A 19938-nucleotide genomic window follows, 5' to 3' on the forward strand; every position below is an offset into this window, starting at 1 on the left:
GTTTTCTAGAAACGTGTTGTTAAAATAATTTTGAGCTAAGCTCTCGATCATGCTAACCTCCCTATTTACGGACGAATCTGGTAACTGTTTCATCATTTTAAAAACATTTACCTCAATAGAAAGATGGCCAAAAAATAAGGACATCGAACCATCGCAACAATTTATAAGCACGTTGGCAGTGGCCAAGAAGGGACGCCCTAAGATGATCGGAACAAAGTCGTTAATGACTTTTGTATCGAGAATCACAAAATTAGCAGGATAGTAGAAATCCTGAACCTTAGCAAGCACGTTTTCGACCACACCCTTAGGATACTTAATAGATCGATCCGCTAATTGCAACGTCATTTGAGTAGGTTGCATCTCTTGTAGACCTATTTGTTTGTATAGCTAATACGGGAGTAAGTTAACACTTGCCCCCAGGTCTAGTAAAGTAGTGGCCGTGTGGGAATCTCCTAAGGTGCATTGTACAGTAGGACGACCAGGGTCCTTGTACTTAACGATTCTATTATGTTCTGATAAAGTTGGAAACTATTCAGTTAGAAAGGCGTCTTTAGGAATATTTGTCTTACGCCTAGTCGTGCACAACTCTTTAAGAAACTTAGCGTGGTGAGGTAATTTTTTAATTGCTTCAAGAAAGGGTAGGTTTATCATTAGATTTTTGAAAACTTCCCTAATCTCGTCATAGTTTGTATCCTTGTTTAACATAGCTAATCTCTAGGGAAATGGTGGTTTCTCTCTATATTTAGCGTATGGATCAACTGGATGTCTAACCTTGGCTTTGTGTTTCTTAGGTTATGGTTTAACTGGTACCTCTACAGGGGTAGGCTCTTCAGTTTCTATTTCGGTATCTAGTTCAATCTCCGTTGTAGGGACTCTTTGTGGGATAACTATAGGCATAGTTACGTTGTTATCAACCACTCTCCCAGAATGGAGAGTGGTGATGGCATTTAGCTCACCTACGTTTGCATTTTCTGTACTAGTATTACCGTTCAACTCAAAGGCTGTGTTTGTTGTTTTAGGATTAGGTATTGCTTGACCTGGAAACACACCTTTTGGTTGTACTTTTTCTTGTGCTAACTGCTGTAAGGAAAGTTGGATGGCTTGTAAAATCTGTTGCTGAGATTGCATAAAGGCATTGAAACGATCCGGTTGTGGAGTAGTAGTTGTTACAGGTTGTGTGACAGGAACTATGTCACGTTGATTATTCATAGGTGGGTTGTGGTAGTTATTATTATTAACCGGAACGATACCTTTATTAGCATTATAATTATTATTGTTATAATTATTATAATTACCCTGACCTTGTCCTTGACCTTGTCCTTGTCGTGGTGGAGCTTGGTTATAATTGTATGCTTGCCTAATATTTTGATTATTAAACCCTAGAGGTGTTACTTGTTGATTATTTCTCTAACTGAATTTGGGATGTCTCCAAGGGGCGTTAGGAATAGGATAACTATTAATTGAGCAAACGTTATCTTGTTTTGATGTTTGTTGTTCATAAGCTAGAGGACAATAGGAGTTAAGATGCTCAGGACTCAAACAGAAATTACATGGATTTGAGTTGACATTCATGATGGGGATAGACTTTTGTTGAATAGAAATAGCTTCTACCTTTTTAGTGAGAGATTCGATTAAAGTTTTTAGCTCAGGATCGGGTTTCATCTCAAACATACCAGTGGCCTTAACTGTTGTAGAAGAACTAGCAAAACGGAAGATATCGTCACTACCCACCAGTTATTATTACGCTTTGTTTGATATTCTAAAAATTTATAAGCCTCTGAGGCTCCTTTACTTAGGAATCTACTCCCATTCATTATGTCAAGCACCTTTTTGTGGTGGTGTAACAATCCCTTGAAAAAGGCACAAACTAACGTGTCTTTCACAAGATTATGGTGTGGACACTCTATAAGAAGATCGGTGAAACGATTCCAAGCCTTTGAAAATGATTCATGAGGATTCTGTCGAAAGAAATGAATCTTGGAAAGCATTTCATCGGTCTTCAGTGGTGGGTAAAAATGTTCCATAAATAGTTGAACAAGTTTGGCCCACGAGTCCACAGAATTAGGCGTTTGGGCAGTTAACCAAGACACCGTCTTATCGGCTAAAGTGAAGGGGAATACCCTCAGTTTAATTTGTTCAGCACCAACTGTAGGATGGTGGAATGTAGTAAAGACTTGGTCAATCCTACGCATGTGCTGAGAAGATTTTTCATGGTCTAACCCATGAAAAACGGGTAACAAATTAAATATATTTGGGGGGATTCGGAAATCCCCCACTGGGTTTGATAGAACGATGCAAGATTTTGGGCTATCGTTCAAGGCTTTGTAAAAGTCAGAGAGAGGTGACTCTCTTTCTTCAGCCATTATTTCAGGTGTTGTGTGTGGTATATTAGCTAGAGGTGTAGTGAGTGGTATACTAGAAAGGCGTATTTGTTAATGTTGCTGCTTGATTACGTTAGGTGTTTTTCTTCTGCCTGACCTTAATCTCATGCAAGGCTAAGACCAATCTTAACTAAACACGACAACACTCAAACAATCCTGATATGCTAATATAAACCTCTAACAGGAGATGCGAGGTGTGGAAGAAAGAAGTACCTGAATGCCTTCTTGCTTCGCTTATGAATATCGTCTTATTTACGCAAGCTCAGTGTATATAACAAGTTAGAAACACTGAATAACTTGAAGAAATGGAAGTTTGAACTAACCTACGGAAATCGGGCGGTTCAGAGTAAGGCGAGGGTCGCGCTTTGGTTTAGCCTTCGGAGGGCGCGGGTCGCGCTCCGTATCAAACTGATGTCCAGTGATTTAGGCGCGGGTGGCGTTCCACTGAGGCGCAGGCATGCTCCGTACTTCACTGATGTCCAGTGATTTAGGCGCGGGTGGCGCTCCATTGAGGAGCAGGCGCGCTCCATGTAATCCTGTGAGGAAAATTTCAGTTCAGAAATGGACAACCATAGTTAGAATCAAACAAGGGTGGGTGGGTTTAATGGGACTTGGGAAAGACTAATTATACTAACGAAAACAATTCTAAAGGGAACTAAGATGGTAGCGGCGCCATTTGATAAGAATAAAATGAATAGTTTTACCTACGAATAAGATTACAATGAAACTCAAATGCAAGTAAAACTAAAACTATTTTCTTGTCCCGGTTTTGTTTATCAAAGATTTCTACTCTCGATTCTATCAAAATAGAGTTGGAGTAAAAAATTCGTTCCACTCCTAATTCTTTAGAATTTGCGTTTTCTAAGATTATCGGTCTATCCAAAGTTAATGAGAGTTTTACAAATTTATACTACGATCCAAATTATACTAATAAGATATGAATTTATACGACTACGTAATACTAAATTAATACTAGATAAAGAATTAGGGGGGATTGATTCCACCTTAACTCGACTTAATTAACTAGCGAAGATTCGTCGTAATCCGAATTGCAATGCTTTCGCATAGCAATTGGTTCTTCCTAATCCCTAGTTGTTCATGGTAATCTGTACCAACTAACATCTAGCATGTGAAACAATCACCCATTCTCATGGTGAACTAATTGTTTCTAGAATGTAATTGAAATTACGACTATTCTACGCTAATCGAAATCAAGTTTTCATCAAGCCTTCTTCAACCCCCTCTAATGGAGGTTTAGCCTAGAGTCATTAAACTATCATTTCCAATTGAATTTAAACAAGACATCATATAAAGATTATAACTTTGCTTATTTCAACTCGAATGGAAGTCTAAAATTGCTAGATTTAATTGAAACTAATAATGATAAATACTAAATATATGAATTGAAACTATAATGATTTAATGGAAATGAAACTAGATTATCAAGAACTAAATTACTTTATTAATCTAATGAATAAATAACAATGATTCAATAACTGAATTTAAAAACAAGATAACAAAAACTAATTAATTAATGTAAAAACTAGATCTAAAACTATTCTCTAATGACTACTTTCTACCCTAGCTAATTCCTTCTTAAGAGCTCAGTCTTGTGTCTTGAAATGGAGGAGACCAGATCCACATTTTCATGCATGGGCTGAGGAGCCATGTTTTGGGCCGGAAAATCGAGCCCAAAACCCAATTTCTTTAGTCCATAGAGGCCTTTCCAGCTGGATTTTGCTTCAATAGACTTTTCGTCCTTTTTTGCTCCTCTGATTGGGTCAAGGTTTGAACAATTGGAAAGCTCTTTCCGATCCGGTCGTTTTGACATAAGGTAGGCCTAATTCTGAGGTCTGAGTCCAAAGATACGGTCTTCGAAAGTTCTGCTGACTTTTGTGCGCTGTTTCTGCCTATATTGACTTTGACTTTTCAGCTTTGACCGGGCATTAAAAATGCTTTTTTTTCTTGAATCTTGGCCTTTAATCACAAAACTTCTTAGTAACAAAACAAACCTTTGCTCCTTTATCTCGCCAAAGTGACACATTTCTGCACATAATTGACTCCAATGCCTGAAATACATAATAGCACATAATCAGCATTAACTCTTATTTATTACTCGCATAATTGGTCTAAAAATATTATTGTTAAGGAGTTAAAACTACAGTTTTGGGCTCTTATCAACAGACGTAATAAACTTTTTCCTAAGGCAAAATTAGATATATACAAATTCAGTTATGCATTTTCTTTTCATTGTACAATAATGATAGTCTTCTATGTATTTTCAAATTCCAAAAAAAATGTATTTGTTCTAGAACTAAATGCATCAGAAGAAAGCATGTCGGCTACCTCAGAACCCCTTGCTTCTGCATGGTTAAGCAGCAGTTTCATTATATCAATGCCATTTTCAAAGGTGGGAGGGGTTGTGCAAGATATTTTGGTGAAGAAGAATGACCATCAACACCAGTACTATTGGGCCATGTACCTGTCTTGAATGACGACTCACTTACTCAAACCCAGACTTAGTTTGTGTTATGTTTTAAAACATATTTTGCAACCTAAACATTTGGTCTCAGTACACTTGGTTTCATCTTTTTGGATACATTCAAATTTTCTTGCTCTCGCGAATATCCTACTCAGGTACAGGAATTCAACTTTTTATGGTATATCTTATACAAAAAAAAACTGTTCTTTGTTGTTTATTTAGTAACTTAGTCAATCTTCTACATTTTTACTCTTATTGTTTTTATTCAAAAAGCACCAATTGAATTGTATTCATGTATCTATCTTCATAAACTTTGACTCATTATAAATCGCAATTTTAAGTTGGCAATACTATATTGGTTAATGGAAATTAAATTTTCAACTAGTTTCATGTCATTAACTTTTAAATGCCATTGGTTGTCATTGTTTCAATTTGCTATTGCTGCTAGTTACTTCGTGTTCTGGTTATTTGGAAATCTACTAAAGCACAGAAAGGATGCTCTTCTAACGAACGTTGGAAATATATTTGAAAGGAATTTATGAATTTTCTAGATCTAGATATATCAATTCCGTTTCAAAGTTTTATGATTATGCTATTCAGAGCTTTGAGCGTGGCATTGCTGCTCAAAATGGTGGTTCTTTTGCATAGGAGGTAGCCCCATTGAGACTTCAATTATTATTTTGGATGGTCATGATTAGTATACTTTTATTAATATTCTTGAAAAAGATCTGTAAATGTTTTTTGAAACTTATCAATGATAAGTTGTTGATTAACCATTATTACATTGTGAATATTTCGATCCAAGAATTTGTAGTGGATTTGGAAACAAGATTTTTGCTTTATGGACCTCCTGGTTGTGGTAAAACACTTATTACCAAGCAGATGGCAAACGATGCTGGGGACAATTTCATACATATTAAGGTCTATCTCTTTGGTTTACACAGTTTAGGATATAATTTGAGGATAAAACTCAGCCATTCAACTAATGATTTAGGATCTAATGGATTGGCTATGAGTTTATGGTGTTAGTCCAAAAAGTCACATTATATGGAAGACCTTGGTAACTTCTACACCACTAAGTTTTCAGTTCTTCTTTTCTATTTGATTCAATAATGTATCATTGATGTGAATTGAACGACTGCTGCCACTTTGGTTTCTTACATTGTTATATTTTAAGTTGAGCACTACTGTTGTTTGGTTTTTTACTATACTTACTTGGTTCCATGTTAAGGAACTTCTTATCCCAATTCATCTATTCTCATGCATGCATCTCGATCTGTCTGGGGTCAAGTGTTTTGTGCGTTACTTGCTCAACTTTTTTGCTTGGTTGCAAGCATTTTGTTCTTACTTCGCTTGCTTATGTTTTTCGCCATAAGGGCTGTCACAATAGTTCATAATTGTTTTTTTCTTTCTTTTTTGTTAGCTGTTTTTCTATGGTTTGGTTTTCCGAATCTTGACAAAGGGTCCTTCGAGGTACTTTGTCTTGCTTTTTTGCCCCTACTTAGCAACTAAATTTTAGATAGTTCGTAGTATCTATTGCAATTCCATAGTGCAATTCAATGGATAAACTCATATATCTCAGTTTATTGTGTATGGATTTTGTTTAGTTGTTTAGTTGTACGCCATAAAAATATATTCCGATTGATTTGTAATGCAAAGTCCATAGCTCCGTTTTGTTTCTATATCTTTCGATTCAAACATTCTCTTTGTGATAATTTCTTTCCATAGCACCATTCCGGTTCTATATCTTTTGAAAAAAAAATGCCCTCAAGCGTTATATGGTTGCTTTACTTTGTATTAGCAACTTGAGTGTTTTACACAAACTATACATTGTACTAGCAATCAGTACATGGTTTCTATGGTAATGTCTTACACGGGGTTATTTAAAGATTAAATGTTCCCATGGCCATCACTACACCATAACATCCTATATGTAACGGATATACATCCGTTACAAAAAATATTAGTAACAGTTATCTTGCGTTGACACAAAAGTGTGACTAATATTAGTAAAAGATATTTGTAACACTTATTATCCGTTACAAAATTTACCAACGGTTATAAAGTGTTAATGAAATTAATTTCAGTAACGGATACGTAACCGTTAGAATTTATTAATAACAGTTACCAAATTTGTTTATTAACGAATATAAGCGTCACTTTGATTTTCTGTTGCTAACGGTTACGTATCAGTTACTAACGAATTATGGGCTTTTCTTAATGGGGTCTGATTTTAGGGTGACTTGTAGTGAAATAACGTAAGTTGCCCGAGTGATCCAGTGCCTCTTTTCTTACTCAATATAGGAAAAAATATTAGGTAGCGACTTCTTATCCGTTCCCCTCTTCAAGTTTCTTGCCCTTTCTGGTAAAATCCTCCATTGTTGATAGTGTGAGTTCAGAAGGGAGAGAAAGCAAGGATGAATCTTTACGAGATGGAAAACCCTTCAGGAGGTAGAAACACAACAGAGAAGGGAGTTACCTCAAGCCTCTCCTATGTGGATATAGCAAAGAAAGCAGTTCACCAAGCGAGTGGAACTCAAGGAGCTCCCTGAGCCAGATATAATGGGGGAGTATCCAGCAATTACAGTTCCAGAACAAGCGTATGAACGAGGATTAAACTATTGCAAACACTGCTTGATTGGGCGTATTGATTTGTTCAAAGTGCCCATTGACAAAGTTCGCGAAATAGCAAAGGAGAAATGGACCCTCTCGGGGGAGTGGAGGATCACACCGATAGGAAAAGGTTACCTTTTTATTCGCTTCTCCAATGCCGAAGATCTCAACAGAGTTTGGTCTCATGGGTCCTGGAATTTCGGGAAAGCTTTGCTTAGATTAAGCCCTTGGAGCCCAAACTTCTGCCCAGACAACCAACGACTTTCTCATGCTCTTGTCTGGATACGATTACCTGGGTTGGGACAAGAATATTGGGAGCAAGAATCCCTAATGTCAATAGCAAGAGGTGTGGGATATCCGATGCACATAGATGAGAAAACTTTGAGTAGAGAATATGGCTACTACGCCAATATCCTGGTTGATGTGGACATGTCCAAACCGATCCCAGATCAAATCTATGTTAGAACTAAGAAAGTTCAATTCTGGCAAACGGTGGAAGTGGGGAAATTGCCCAAAATGTGTAATCACTGTAAGGCCGTCGGGCATTTGGTCACAGAATGCAGGAAACTTAAAGGGGTTATCACTATGCAAAACAAGAACAAAGAGGTGGTGGTGGACACTACTCCCGTACCTCAGATGGAAGAAGGGGTTAACAAGAGAAAAAAGAAAAGAAATAGAAACAACAAGGAGAAAGCAAAGAAGGTATGGCAGGAAAAACGGGGACTAGACACGAAATGGAGGAAAGAAACAGATTTGGAGTGCTTGCGCGAAGAGGATGCCACCAATGAGCATGAACCCGACAAGGACATGGATAAGGTAGTGGAAGCACGTTTGTGGAGAACCATAGACAAGAGAATGATACATCCGGTGATAGCAATAGAGAGGAAACGACACCCTTGATGAGGAAGGGGTTTTGTAGATTTGAAGCGGGATGGGGAGATTCAAGCGTAAGGTTTGACAAGAGTGGAAGGGTCGAGGGTGGTCTCGAGGATCAACACGACATGAGTAATGGCGGGCTCGGAGGATAACAATGCACAACACCAAATGGTTGTGCACGAAATATTACAGGAGTCAGACATGTGTGGTGAACCAGAAATGGTTCTACAAATGTTGAATCATAGGGACAAGAAAGAGGAAGCTCTTGGCATAGGTTGGATCGGTGAGTCACCTAGGAATGCTAGCTGGGCAGATATGACAGATGATGAAATAGAGGATAGGCCAAAAGAAGCACCTCCTTACAAGCCTCAGTGGAAACTACAGATTGCCACACCACCTACCACCAAAGCCAAAGCTGGTGTTGGGACTTCAAAGAAGTGATTCGTCACTCAACAGAAAGAAAGTTACGAATTTTTTCTCAATGAGGTGCCTGTATTGGAACATCAAAGGAATTGGTAACTATAAGTCGCAGCAGAGGTTAGCTAAGCTAGTACAGAAGGAGAACCCAGACTTCATAGGCATAGCTGAACCAAAGATAAAACCTACAGACATTCCCCTTAGTTACCTACAATCAATGGGAATGAGTACGACTTTTCTTTTCAATCAGAATAACAATAAAGTTCCTAACCTATGGTGCATATGGAAAAAGGAACTGCCATCCCCACTCGATTCACATCACAAGCCGACAAATACTTGGTGGAACTACTGTGGCAACATAATTACAATAGTGCATGCTCATTCATTGTACACTTACGCATTCGAGCTCTATGGGAGGATCTAGCTATTTTGAATGCACTAAGCATGCCTTGGCTTGTAGCATGACTTTCAATGCTTACCTAAGCATAACAGAGAAGAAAGGGGCTTGAGACCTAATTAACCGCTGCCATGGAAGACTTTAGAAATGTGTCCACACTAATCTTCTTATGGAAGCACCTCAAACAGGTTGAAGTTTACTTGGTGGAATATGCACATTTCGGAAGGATGAAAATATTAGGCAAGTTGGATAGAGCTTTCTTCAATGAGAGAATAGGCTAATACACATATAGGCTGGAATTACAAAGTGGGAGTAAGGCGTGCTTTCGGACCACTCACCACTCACCGGTGGTATCAAAATGTCCCAAGGCCAAAAATGTCCCCTTTTTTTTTTCAACATGTGGGCATCACACCCGTGATTTCTTGAAGGTAGTGGAGGAAAGTTGGAATGTACAAATGGAAGGAAACTCAATCTTTGTTCTCAGGCAGAAACTTAAGATACTCAAAGGTAAACTCAAGTAGTGGAACAAAACGGTGTTTGGCAATATAAAGTACAAGCTAGAGGAAGAAACCCGGAAGCTTGAGCAATTACAAAGTCGTTTTGAACAAGATGGGGACAATGAGAGTATTACTCTAGAACTGGTGGAGCAAGAGTCGATGGTGGATGAACTGCTGCAGCAGGAACAAAGCTTCTGGAAACAAAAATCGAAAAACAATTGGGATAACGACATGGATAGAAGCACTAAGTTCTTTCATGCACTTGTCAATTTGAAAAAGAGCAAAAACATGATCACTGAGCTGAAGAACAATGATGGAATCATTATGCGAAATCAGAACGACATAAGGGATTACATGGTGAATCACTACAAAGAAAAATTCACCAAAGTGCTGCACGAGCCAGATGATGACTTGATAGACTTGATGCCAGTAGTAATTGAGGAAGAGGATAATAACACACTTTGCAAGATGCCTGATAAAGAAGAAATAAGGAATGCAGTGTTTAGCTTGAACAAGGACAGCTCTCCTGGGCCGGATAGGTTCAATGGTTTTTTCTTCCAGCATTGTTGGGCTATAGTGGGGTATGATATGACTCAAGCAGTGCTGTATTTCTTCAAGTACTCTAGACTACCCAAGGGCTTCAACTCCAGTTTCTTGGTTTTGATACATAAAGAGAAGAATGCAAAACACCTTAGCAAATATAGGCCCATATGCTTATCGAATTTTGCATACAAAGTCATCACCAAGGTCATGGCTACAAGGTTGGGTCCTATAGCCGGAGAGAGGTGATTACACGGGGAGCAATATGGCTTCATAGCCCACCGAAACTCACAGCAAGCTATTGCCTTAGCTTCTGAACTAGTCAACGACCTACGGGTTACTCGACATGGGGGAAGCATCGGAATAAAGCTTGACATTGCACAAGCCTTTGACACTATTGATTGGCAGTTTCTATGGGCAGTTATGACTAGACTTGGATTTGGGAATAGATGGATACAGTGGATACAAGCAGCCATATCAAGCAATTCAATGTCTATTATGCTTAACGGAGATTAATCGGCTTCTTCGGAAACAAAAGAGGGTTGAGGCGGGGAGACCCACTCTCCTCTTCTCTTTGCACTTGCGTAAGATTGCTTTTGAGAGGAATCCATCACCGATGCAGAGGGAAAAAGCCGCAACATATGATTCTAAACTCGAAATACTCTAGTCCATCCCATCTTATGTTTGCCGGCGACTTATTTCTTTTTCGCAATGCCAACTGGAGAGGCCTCAAGAATCTAGTCAAGCTCCTGAATAGGTACCAGGACTCCTTGGGACAAATGTTTAACAAAGACAAGTGCAAAATCTTCTTGAGCCCTATGACAAAAAGAAGAAAGGCAAAGATTAAAGAAGTGATGGGAATGAACGGGCGAAGTTACCGAGAGATACCTTGGAGTACCTCTATTCACGGGAAAGCCTACCAAAGCAATGTTGGCTTCACTAGTGGATAAAATCAGGAAAAAGGCTGCTGGATGGGCAGGACACATGTTATCGTTTCAAGGAAGGGTGGTGTTGGCCAAACACGTTATAAATAGTATACCAGTGCACAATATGTCAGTTTATAAATGGCCACAATCTATCATTAAAGAAGGCGAGGCAATCATTTGCAATTTCATATGGACTGGTGATCCATCGACAAGGAAAGCTACTACAGTTGCATGGGATAAGACTTGCAGGCCGCATGAAGAAGGAGGGCAGGGTATAAAGAAGCTAAAGGACATTAACTTGGCCATGCTCATTAAACTAGCTTGGGCTCTCCTGACAAAAGACTCACATTGGGCACAGTTCATGAAAGCCAAGTACACCAACAGAGCTGGAAGTTGGTCGGAATCCAAAACTTCCACAGTATGGCTTGGCATCAAATGGGCTCTAAAAGAGATGGGATCGCATATTGGATGGGTGATAGGAAATGGGAAATCAATAAACATTTGGAGAGAGAACTGGTCCTTGTCAAAGCCAATCTGCGATTATTTCAAGGAAGAAAGAAAAGACATTGTCAAGCTCAAAGCCCACACTTCAAAGCCGCATACAAGGTAACCAATGGATTTTCAAAGAACTCCATGTTGCGATCCTAGCACGAGTGGGTATCGATCCCGAAACCTTGCAAACAGCCAAAGCCATTCATCGAAGATAGAAGAATTTGGATCTCATCTCCCACCGGTCAATTCACAAATGGCGTGGAGCCTATGAGGATATCGAGGTAAAGCACAAAAACGGGATGGTCTAAATTTCTTTGGCACTCATTTGTCTCACCAAAAATAAAAGGAACCGGATGGAAAATATTTCATGGAGCAATGCACACTGATGATAGAGTTAGAGAGAAAATGAAGAACAAGCTCGCGATCAAGATGTGGAGTCCGTAAGTGCAATGAAGCGGAAGCACACTTGTTTTTCAATGCCCCATGGTGGTCGTGAGAGCTTGGACCATGATAACAAATCTGTTTAGCTTAGCGTGGGTACCTCAGGCAACAAATGATATTCTTTAGCAATGCAAGCATTTTAGTTCTCTGGTGCTGGATATGTGGAGAGCTGCATGCATTACTTGCTGGTGAGTATTTGGAAGAACAGAAATAGAGTAATATTTGAGGAGAAAGTCAGAACTTCAAGTACATAAGCCAACAGATAATCGAAGAGAGATGGCCGGAGCACATGGGAAATCAAAAGGGCACATGGCAAACAAAGATACAAGACTTGAGGTTACTTCACGACCTTCATCTAAAAGCATAAGGTACGAAGCGGTACCGAGGATTTTTGAATGCTTTTGGTCATTGCCAACAAAGAAACACCCTCAAGATAAACACCGATGGTCGCTTCACCGGGGAATCCAGTCGATCGGGGGTGGGGCAATGTATTTCGAGATGATAAAGGCAAAGTGTTGGGTGTAGGCTGGCGGAGGACCGGGTATAACGACAAATAATTTGGCGAGGAAGCTAAAGAATCATGGAAGGGATCAAGAAAGCACTTTCGAGATGGGTCGGACATCTTTATGGGTGGAAACAGACTCTAAGGTTGTAAGCTAAGACTTTTCATAAGAATACGGTTCATCGGGTCCATGAGGGATGCGTGGGAACAACTAAAGCGAAGCTAGATGGATCAACATCACGCATACATGGAGAGAAACTAATTTTGCTGCAGACAGCATGTCTAAGTATGGTGCGACACTAGATGCAGGAGCCAAAATATGGTGGAATGGACGTCCAGACTTTCTAAGGGTGGAAGATCCATATACTACCTACTTTCGCTTTGTAACTTAATGTTATCTTCTTATTTTCCTCTTGTAACCAAAGTGTAGAGCTGTAACCTTATTTTATTCATTAATCAATCACCTTTAAGCAAAAAAAATTTCATTGTATAAAAAAAAATTATGTTGCTAACGGTTGATTACGTATCCGTTACTAACAAATTTTCATTGTATAAAAAAAATGATTTCTCTGACCCTTTTATATGTGGGCCACCTGTACTGGTGCACGTACCCATACCTGCACCTTTTTTTACTCCACAATGTATCACTTATCACTTGGAACAATTGATAGTCAAACAACACTTCATTAAATAATTACAACTCAAGTCTAGAACTTCAAAGTATCATATAAACAACTTAAGAAAATAAAACTTAAGTATAAATAAATCCGCACCACCTAAGTACAAGCTAAATAACTATTTTAAGTACAATTTTTACAACACCCTGCCTATCCAAGAATGTTGTAATCATTGAAACTTTCTCGACCAGAGGTAGAGGCTTCCTCCATATCTTCTTCATCCATATCACTTCTGAAATACGACAGAAGTATAATTGAATTTGGCATCCATGGCAAGACTTTAGAGTAAAACGTATACGAATAAATTATCAGAATCTACCCTTCAAAACCCACTTATAAAAAATCATAGAGCTTTGCTCTAAAAATCCAACAGTCTTTAAATAGAACCAAAACAATAAATAGATCATAAAAATTTGTGGCACCAAGGATTTAAATGGAACAACTTTCCAATCCTTATGAACTAAAACAAGAAAAGATCGTGAAGTTTTGCCAAAGCAAGGATTGAAAAACGAAACTCTTCAATCCTTATCGTTTACTGTTACATTATTACCTGACATGGGTGTTGTTGTCGCCATGCTTGGAGTTCTCCTCCGTATCATTGTCCCCGTGATCTAACTCGGCTTGAGGCTTTGAGACGTTATCAGCAATAGTGGATAAGGATAAGGAAGTTGCACAGCTTACTGCACAATTATCTGCAAGTAAACAAGATGGCATCAGAAAAAAAAAATGTAACATGTGCTCCTACCTACAGGAGTTTGTAGAACCTTAATTGTTGTTCATGCTTACCTAATTGCGTCATAGGACTACTCTGACCAGGTGAAGATGTCAGAATCGTGAAATTCTGATTGACATAGGTGTGGGAGTGAATTGGGGAGGGAACAGAGCCAGTTCCAGTAGAAAGATTGCGACGATGGTGCTTATTACCATAAAAAAGGTGCAGGCCCATCAGTTTCCTACTATGAAGCTCCATTGCTTGCTGCAATTCAGCCTGCTCCAACTTTCTTCTCATAAGCAGTTCATTGGTATTGTAAAACATCCTCGGACTGCTTTCCATTTGCATACTGAGCTAAAGGTCAAAGGGGTCCCGGTGATCATGGCCAGTAATACCAGATGGTGAGAAATCTCCCAACTCCATCATTGGTTGTTGTTATTTCCTGTTTATTGGGAAGAGGTGGTAAATGTATTTGACGCATAAAACAAAGATCGAAATTATGAAATTGGAATGTGGAGTGCATGTAGCTATCCGGGACTTTCCCTTTCTCTTTGTAGGGCTTAACAAGCACACGAGCATCGCAGAAAAAGTGTGGGTTGCCTTTAGCGAGTATGAGCTTCACAGTCTCATAATAAATACTTGGAAAAGAAACAAGAAGTACACTTCAATCCCCAAGTCTTTAAATTGCAGAAACAATAGCAAAAAATAGGAAAAAAATCTTCACTCAGGTAGAGATGAGGAGTAAGGAGAAACCTGAAGTAATTGGAGACGTCTTCTTCTCTGAAAGTGCTGTCAGCTGGGAAAGTCAAGTATATCTGCCTGGATGCAGAGTTAGCCATTCCTCCGGGGATGCTTAAAAAGTCACTTCTCTCAATTCGAGACTGACCATAATGGTGCAAATCGTCCCCATCCAACATTAACCCAGCTGCTGCCCTGAAAAAACCAATACCTAATCAAAACAAATCAATGAAACAAAATGAACCAATCCTCAAAATAGAGCTCTATGCTAGTGAAAACAAGAATAGTAATAATAAACAGCACACTGCACCTCAATTCTGCTGCTGTTGCAACAAGAAATTTGAGCATTTGCTGCTAGTGTAAGGGAAAGAACCAGAAGCAAGTATCTGGGAGACATTGGTCAATCTGCTGTTGATGTTGACAATGTTTCAGACTTCTGGATCTAAGAAGCTCGCGACACTGTTCCATGACATCAAATTCACCACCAAATGTGGTTGAATCAGTAGAATCATGGAGGAAACGACAGCTTGTCCCATTCTTACAGTAGCCTCTAGCATAGTAAAGGCATGGCTTCCACCCGAAAGGATCCGAGCCGATATCTGTGACGGAGTGGCTGCGTCGGTGTTGCTCATTGTTGACACCCCAATTAGGAGGAGGGGAATTGAAGAACATAGCATCAGTGTCGGTGGCAAAGTCGGATGAGGGGAAAAACAAGTCGGGGTCTTTTGGGCCTTCATCGAGGAAAGGCAAGTGGTCTTGGAGATGAAATTCATCAATGTGGTTGTTTTTGACATTGTGGTGGAAGCCATTGGGGCTCAAAACATTAAAATCGGTGGAAGCAGAAGAGTGAGAGTGGAGTGGAGTAATCTGGAAGAATTCAGCCTGGAAAGTGGGAAGAATGGAGAGGCCGTGGGAGAGAGACCTAGTTCATTACAGGCTTTGAGGATGAGAGAGGGACAAGGGATTCAGGTCCAAAAGCAAGGTGGATCATTTCTTTGTCGCCATGATCTTGGATCAAGAGAAACCCCATGATCTTAGCCGCATTCTCTGGGTCTATGCTTTGAATCCTTGAAAAAACTATTCTTGTTGCTTAATAAGCATCCATGATTTGGATTTTCTTTCGGTGTTGGGCAAAAGATGATGGTTTTGGACTTGAAAAACAAAAAAGTACACTCCAACCTCTAAAATAAATAAATGACGTACTCACTCACTCACTCACTCAGAGTAATCCTTTATCTTCAATTCTCCTACGACTTTTCCTTTTCTTGCCTCACTGCTGCTGTTCTGCAAAAAGATATAAATGAACCAAAAAGAAGAAAGTTAGATTTTTTTTGAGAGGCTCAAAGTAAGTCTCTTAATTTTTCTCTGACTACTACTCTAAATACTAAATCCCTCTCATGTTTATGTTTAAAAAAAAAAAAAAAAAAAAAAAAGGTTAGATTTGGGTATCTAAAAAAAGCTAGGAAAAATATGATATCCTACTACTACAGTACTACTAAAAAAAAAAAAAAAAAAAAAAAAAAAAAAAGAGGTTAGATTTGGGTATCTAAAAAAAGCTAGGAAAAATATGGTATCCTACTACTACTACAGTACTACTGCTACCAAAAAAAAAAAAAAAAAAAAAAAAAAAAAAAAAAAAAAAAAAGGTTAGATTTGGGTATCTAAAAAAAGCTAGGAAAAATATGATATCCTACTACTACTACTACAGTACTACTGCTACAAACAAAAAAAAGGTTAGATTTGGGTATCTAAAAAAAGCTAGGAAAAATATGATATCTTACTACTACTACAGTACTACTGCTACAAACAAAAAAAAGGTTAGATTTGGGTATCTAAAAAAAGCTAGGAAAAATATGGTATCCTACTACTGCTACAAAAAAAAAAAAGGTTAGATTTGGGTATCTAAAAAAAGCTAGGAAAAATATGATATCCTACTACTACTACAGTACTACTGCTACAAAAAAAAAATAAAAAAAAAAAAAATAAAAATAAAAATCTGGGTATCTAAAAAAAGCTAGGAAAAATATGATATCCTACTACTACTACAGTACTACTGCTACTTAGTAGTTACCTACCATGTAAGTCTGGACTCTCTGAATCCAACATCTTTAAGAGTTTATAACTAAACACTCCACTATAGACTTAAAATTTAAAAATTCGAGAATCTGTTGTTCAAGTGCCCGGATATCAGTATTAGGATGCAGTCCAAGAACTACCATGCTCTCAAACAGCCTCGAAGGCTCTTTTACAGATCTGTGACCATGCAGAACATAGATAATCGAGTCGTCAAATACACCGAGACTACATAAGAAACACAAAAGTAAATGAATTTTACGTTTTGCAACAAATGAACTCTCTGGAAGGCACCTTTGCATATTCATTTTTCTGACTAAAGTGCTACTCTTTTTAAGAGATTGATAAATAGTATTTCCATCAAATATGTCGGGAGTTTCCATAAAGAAGATTCACACTTTGATATTTAAGTTCTAATTTCATTAACAGAAACGATTATCAATGATTGATTCTGCTGTACTACAGAGTGTAATAAGTGAAAATTTAAGCAGAATTCACGTCAACTACTTGATCAGAAGAAGAACAAAGAAAGAGATTAGCATACCATGGCATGCAATCAAACCTTGCCTTGGCGACGCCGGGCTAGTCAAAACTTCAGATTATATATTTGCTTTCTTGACTTCGAAAGCAGAAGGTGAGGAGCCTTTTAATACCCTTGTGAACTGGCATTGAAATTTCTGAAATTGGCTATTGTCATCTTAATTGAAAATACAGCAGAAGGACGTGGGGAACGAGGCGCTACTGCCACAACAGCTTTCGCAACATCCTCAATAGTCCGCATAAAATATGCAACACTCCATCCAAGACTACCAGAATCTTCAATCTTAGTCATCTCTCTTAACAATTACACCAGATAAAAATTCTGATCCTTCTGAAAAAAGTATGTCATAGCCATAAGTTAGTTACTCCCTCACAACTGAAGTATGTAATGCACAAAAAAACTTGTGTGCCATAAATCATAAGAAATGAAAAAAAAAACACAAATCATACATCAAAGAGATGAAAAATTCACACACATGAAGTTTAATGAACATGGGCATGGCATGATGCAAGTTATATGAAAAAAGAATACAAATTTAACAATACTCAACAGATAATTTTACAGAAAAAGTGACAACGGTTATTTAATTTACTCTCTTTTTTCACATTATAAACATTTTGAGTAACAACGGTTCCAACACGCAAACACTTGTCTTTCTCCTGCATAAGATAAAATGGTACAACTGCTCCCCAAACACTTGTCTTTCTCCTGCATAACAAAATTAAAAGCACTAAACAAATATGGGAAGGATTTGACCAACCATCACGAACTTCAATTAGTTTCTAATAAGAATGCATGAAAAGAAATTGAATCAGGCTACAATAATTGGAATTACAATCCCACTCCAGCAAAACTTTTGATACCAAGATTAAGATTTAATGACAATTATAACATGGTACAAGACTACAAAAAAGCACTTGTGTAACCTGAAACAAATGAATGACAACACAAGATGGATAATAACTGATATTAAATCTCTTAAGGAAATTCTATATTAGTTGAATATGCAAAAGAATTACCTGAATGACAAACATGAAAAGCTCAAATAAGCTAATTAAGTAGCACTACATAAGTATACATAACTGAACAAGCTGTGAGATTTCTACAAAAACATCTTGCTGTGAAGACTCGTATGTAAAGACTTTATCAAAAGTAAAATGGTGTTTTTGCCCTGCAGACAATAAAATATGACATGTTCATACAAAGTTTCAATCACGATAAGACCCCATTCAATAAACATACAGTGTAGTTGAACTTCCCATCTAACAAAAAATGAGTGTAATTTTGAATTACCTAACTCGTCGATGAGGTCTGTGAACACAAAGTGTAACATACAGAGTCCATTTTTATTGAAGGTTGGGAGGTTTTAGAAGTTCAGCAGAGTGTGAAATAGAGAGTCCATTTTTATTCACCCAAGATTTTCATTTTAGTCATATTTAACTTGACAAACGAAAATACTACACTAGTTAAACATTTAGCAGATTGAACACTTAGTAAGAAGAGACAACATTAACAACAGCAGGCACCTCAAAATCTCAAAATATTGAACCCCATATCATAAATTCGACAAAGAACGATTAAAAGTAAACCATTGGTTCAAACCAAACTATTAAAAAATCATAAAATAACAGTAAAAAAAAGGTAATCAATACTTTATGAGCAGAGAAATCATAAAGCTCTCAGCTTGATTGATATCTGAATTAGATCCATTAGAAATAGAGATAAACTTGTTAATTAGAAAACTCAGAAATCATTCTTTAGCAAATTTACCATCAAAATCCACTCTTTTACATATTAAAAACAATCTTGTACTGATCCATTGAAAATCAGCATAATAAACAACAATCGACTAATAAAATTAAATATGTTCAGCAGATAATGAAAACCCTAAACATCAACTACTCACCTCGGTTAAAGAGAATCTTTTCTTCAGTAGATCGAAAAAATGAAAATCTCGAAACCCTAGACATACAAAACCAAAACCAAAATCAAAACCTTAAATAATTTGTAGGAGGAAGAAGAGAAGGCGAAAAAGAAGGAAGACGAGGATAGAGCAACTCACCGAGTGAAGAAGAAGTCCACGACAGCAGTGGCAGCACCACTCGTCGAAGCTTTAGTTTATCTGTTTCCCCTTTTTTTTTCTATTGTTTTTTTTAGATGAGCGCCAGAAGTGAAATACTCCCGCTTCAGTTTATCTATTTTTTCCCATGTAATATTCTTTTTCTTGTTTTTTTTTTCTTAGTTTCTAACGTATGAGTAAACTTTGCTAAATATCTAAAGAAATGTTACGTAATAATTCAACTATTTAAGCAATGGTTGATTGCATTGCCAACGGATAGTATATGTGACTAATTTTCTAACGGCTGTATAAGTGTTACAAATGAAAAATCCCAATTGTTGCAAATTCACCAAAATGGTGTAGTGCATGTCCTATATTGGGTTATTAAGAGGCTACTAGACCCACCGTTTCCATGTACACATTAGATATTGCAACCATATCAATAATTTGCAATAGCAATCACTTTTAAAGCATCAGATAGTTTTGTTCAAGGGGTTCCTATTTGGTGCTTTTAATCGTAAGAATATCAAATATACATTTTACAGGGAACTGTGAGTGAGTTATCGGTGGCATT

General features: G+C 37.8%; 3 protein-coding genes across 5 annotated transcripts; 1 reads left to right on the forward strand and 2 right to left on the reverse strand.

Moving 5' to 3' along the window:
- Window positions 1-7425: 7425 nt before the first annotated feature.
- On the forward strand, window positions 7426-8376 carry LOC147475402 (uncharacterized). The gene has a single exon (XM_086585403.1). The coding sequence runs from the start codon at window positions 7426-7428 to the stop codon at window positions 8374-8376; it is 951 nt and encodes a 316-aa protein (XP_086441529.1).
- A 4856-nt stretch (window positions 8377-13232) lies between these two features.
- Window positions 13233-16062, reverse strand: LOC147475403 (uncharacterized). 3 transcript variants are annotated; one of them, XM_086584801.1, is made up of 5 exons: window positions 15002-16062; window positions 14707-14886; window positions 14028-14591; window positions 13792-13933; window positions 13233-13473 (listed from the first exon to the last, which is right to left on the reverse strand). In XM_086584801.1, the coding sequence occupies exons 3-5, from the start codon at window positions 14299-14301 to the stop codon at window positions 13392-13394; spliced, it is 498 nt and encodes a 165-aa protein (XP_086440927.1). In that variant the 5' UTR covers window positions 14302-14591; window positions 14707-14886; window positions 15002-16062; the 3' UTR covers window positions 13233-13391. The 3 variants fall into 3 exon arrangements, with proteins under 3 accessions (XP_086440927.1, XP_086440926.1, XP_086440925.1); XM_086584800.1 differs by having other exon boundaries at window positions 14028-14395; window positions 15002-16060; XM_086584799.1 differs by having other exon boundaries at window positions 14707-14902; window positions 15002-16060.
- On the reverse strand, window positions 14333-15363 carry LOC147475404 (zinc finger CCCH domain-containing protein 53-like). The gene is made up of 3 exons (XM_086585405.1): window positions 15065-15363; window positions 14707-14886; window positions 14333-14615 (listed from the first exon to the last, which is right to left on the reverse strand). Exons 1-3 carry the CDS (start codon window positions 15361-15363, stop codon window positions 14333-14335), a joined length of 762 nt encoding a protein of 253 aa, XP_086441531.1.
- Window positions 16063-19938: the final 3876 nt, after the last annotated feature.

Source organism: Coptis chinensis, chromosome 9, assembly GCF_015680905.1.
Source record: "Coptis chinensis isolate HL-2020 chromosome 9, ASM1568090v1, whole genome shotgun sequence".
Lineage (NCBI taxonomy): Eukaryota > Viridiplantae > Streptophyta > Magnoliopsida > Ranunculales > Ranunculaceae > Coptis > Coptis chinensis.